At 58.1% G+C, this 2355-nt stretch overlaps 1 protein-coding gene across 1 annotated transcript in view; it reads left to right on the top strand.

The window, feature by feature from the left end:
- FAM43B (family with sequence similarity 43 member B) overlaps positions 1-1255 on the top strand; it is a 2441-nt gene extending 1186 nt beyond the window's left edge. Inside the window, 2 exon segments of the mRNA XM_024749824.1 lie at positions 1-829; positions 948-1255. The exon segment at positions 1-829 is cut by the window's left edge and continues 110 nt beyond it. Coding sequence (XP_024605592.1) covers positions 1-173 — 173 coding nt within the window. The 3' untranslated portion in view covers positions 174-829; positions 948-1255.
- Positions 1256-2355: the final 1100 nt, after the last annotated feature.

The following is a 2355-nucleotide window of genomic DNA, read 5'->3' as shown; positions in this document are numbered from 1 at the left end:
AGGAGGCGGAGGAGCTCGAGGAAGGAGCCCCCCAGAGCGAGCGGCCGGAGGTGCTCAGCCTGGCCCGGGAGCTGAGGACGTGCAGCCTGCGGGGCGCCCCGGCGCCTCCGCCGCCCTCGCAGCCTCGCCGCTGGAAGGCCGGCCACCGGGAGCGGGCGGGCCAGGCGCGCTGAGAGCCGAAGGGACAGGACTTGCGGCCCCAGACCCGGCCGGCCTGACTTACAGCCTCTAACCCCGGCCCTGCCCGCTACGGCTCCCCCTGGCACCCCGGCCCTTGCCTCCCTCGTGGTCTCTGTTGTCGGCGCGAGCCTCATCCTGGCTCACGGTGACGCCTGACACGCCCTTGTGTTGGGGAACCAGATGCGGGAGCAGCAGAATTCAGTGCTCACCTCTCCCCCCACCTGAGTCTCCCGGAGCCCTCCACTGTGGATTTGCCCCCTACGCTTCCCACCAAGTCTCTTTACCCATAGACCACGCCCTCCCTCCCCAAACATCCTCTCAAGAGAAGGGGGGGAGACGTTTCCAGAAATCCAGGAGGGTGGCCTTGGATCTTGGCCAGGTGGAGGCAGTGGTCCTGCCCTTGACCAAGCTAGCCTTCCTCCCTGGGATGAGACCAACCCTGGGGAGGCATTCTTGTAGGGGGAAGAGTGAGTAGCCCTGGAGAACTGAGGCCAGGCCCAAAGTGGCAACTGAGTCTGCTGCCGTACACACAAGGAAGACTTCTCTATACCTGGCCTCTCTACCCCTTGAAGGACTTCTGGGACTTCACTGCTCTGGCTCTGGAGAAGACTGGGATGTTCCCACCAACCCCAACCACAGGCTAGGCCAGGTAACAGCTCTCTGCACCAGATGGCTGTCCAAGCCTGTGCCCTGGCACCTGCCACCCCCCACAGGACTCCTCACCCCCCCCATCTTTCTGCATACCGAAGTGTGTGCTTCCCCCCTAGGTGCCCCACAACCAGGACCAAGACGAGGCCTCCAGAGGAGGGAAGGAGGACCTCTGGCAGTGCTTGAGCACACTGACTACCCAGAAAATGGACACAGGAGGGATGCCCCCAAGTTGAGGCTTGTCAGAGCACGAGGGTCCTGACAGCAGCTGGATTCTCATAGCAGGATGAGGCAGGAGGAGGCGGTAACCCAACAGAGACAGCGGGCCCCTGCCCACGTGTCTCTCAGCAAGGCCACTAAAAGCCCAAAGATCTATGTGTCACCAAATGATCACGAAATAAAGTGTTCCTGCTTTTTCAGCCTGTCACCGCTCCTGTGTTGTGTTTGATGCCAGGCCTGCTGGGGGTGAAAAGATTATCATCAGAACCTTAAAGGGCAGGAGAAGACCCCAGGAAGTATCCCCTTTAGCAGCTGGAGCCAACTCTCAGGATAGTGGGGGACGAAGGGGCTGCTGCCAGGAAGCTGTTCCCTTCATGTCGGAAAAGGAGACCGTAGCAGGTGCCTCGCCTGCACGTCACCTGTGCCAAGCCCGGAAGGGGTGTCAGCTGTCTTTCTCAGCGTCCCGCAATGTCTCTCTGCCTGGGCACCAAACACAAGTGTCTCTGGGACATTTGGCAGGGAGGGGGCACTGGGCTGGAGCCTTCTCATCAGCCGTGTATCTTTGAGAAGATTCATGTGTATGTATGTCAAAGCAGGTGGTATTTGCTGGGTCTCCTCAAGGATGTAAGGGAGAGGGGTGGGCAATGCAATTTGCTTTCAGAGGAGCTGGAGAGATCTGTCCAGACCATTATAACAGCAGGAGTCCTGAGCTTGGATATCTTCTTTATTTCTGTGCTGAGCTGGGCACTGATCCCAGAGTTGTCCAGAGCCCAGACGAGTGGCCTCTGCAATCACCAGCAATCAGGATTGTTCTGTTTCCTGGAGCTGCTGGAACAGAGGGTACCACTGCCGCTTCACCCTGGAGGAACCCAGGCAGGATCGGGGCGGGGGGGGAACTCTGAAGGGGAAATCTGGGCTTGACTTCACATGTTTTGGGGGTGACAGGGATGCCCTGCATGTTCATTGCTTCCCTCTTACGCATTGCCAGGGGATTTGTTGGTGTTTCTCCCCATATACAGAAGGAGAGAAGGAAGTGGGAAGATGTCAGCCCCGGGAGAGGAGGATGGGCTGCAAGGCAGCCTCTGGGGTTGGAGACAACCTCACCCAGAAACAAGGTCACAAGCACACCCTCTTTAATCAGATGCTTGCAGCAGAAATTTACTAAATGCCTGCCTTGGGACAGGCACTAAGCTAGGTCCTAGCAGTCCAGGGGTCCCTTCCCTGTGGCTCTTATATTCTCAAGTGAAATGCATATAATTAAAGGAACACTTACAATATAATAATTCACAAGCACGCTCCCAGCCTTAG

The sequence above is a fragment of the Neophocaena asiaeorientalis genome, unplaced genomic scaffold, assembly GCF_003031525.2.
Source record: "Neophocaena asiaeorientalis asiaeorientalis breed wild unplaced genomic scaffold, Neophocaena_asiaeorientalis_V1.1 scaffold275, whole genome shotgun sequence".
NCBI lineage: Eukaryota > Metazoa > Chordata > Mammalia > Artiodactyla > Phocoenidae > Neophocaena > Neophocaena asiaeorientalis.
Note: the sequence above shows the minus strand (reverse complement) of the source record. Positions and strands in the feature narration are given on the sequence as shown.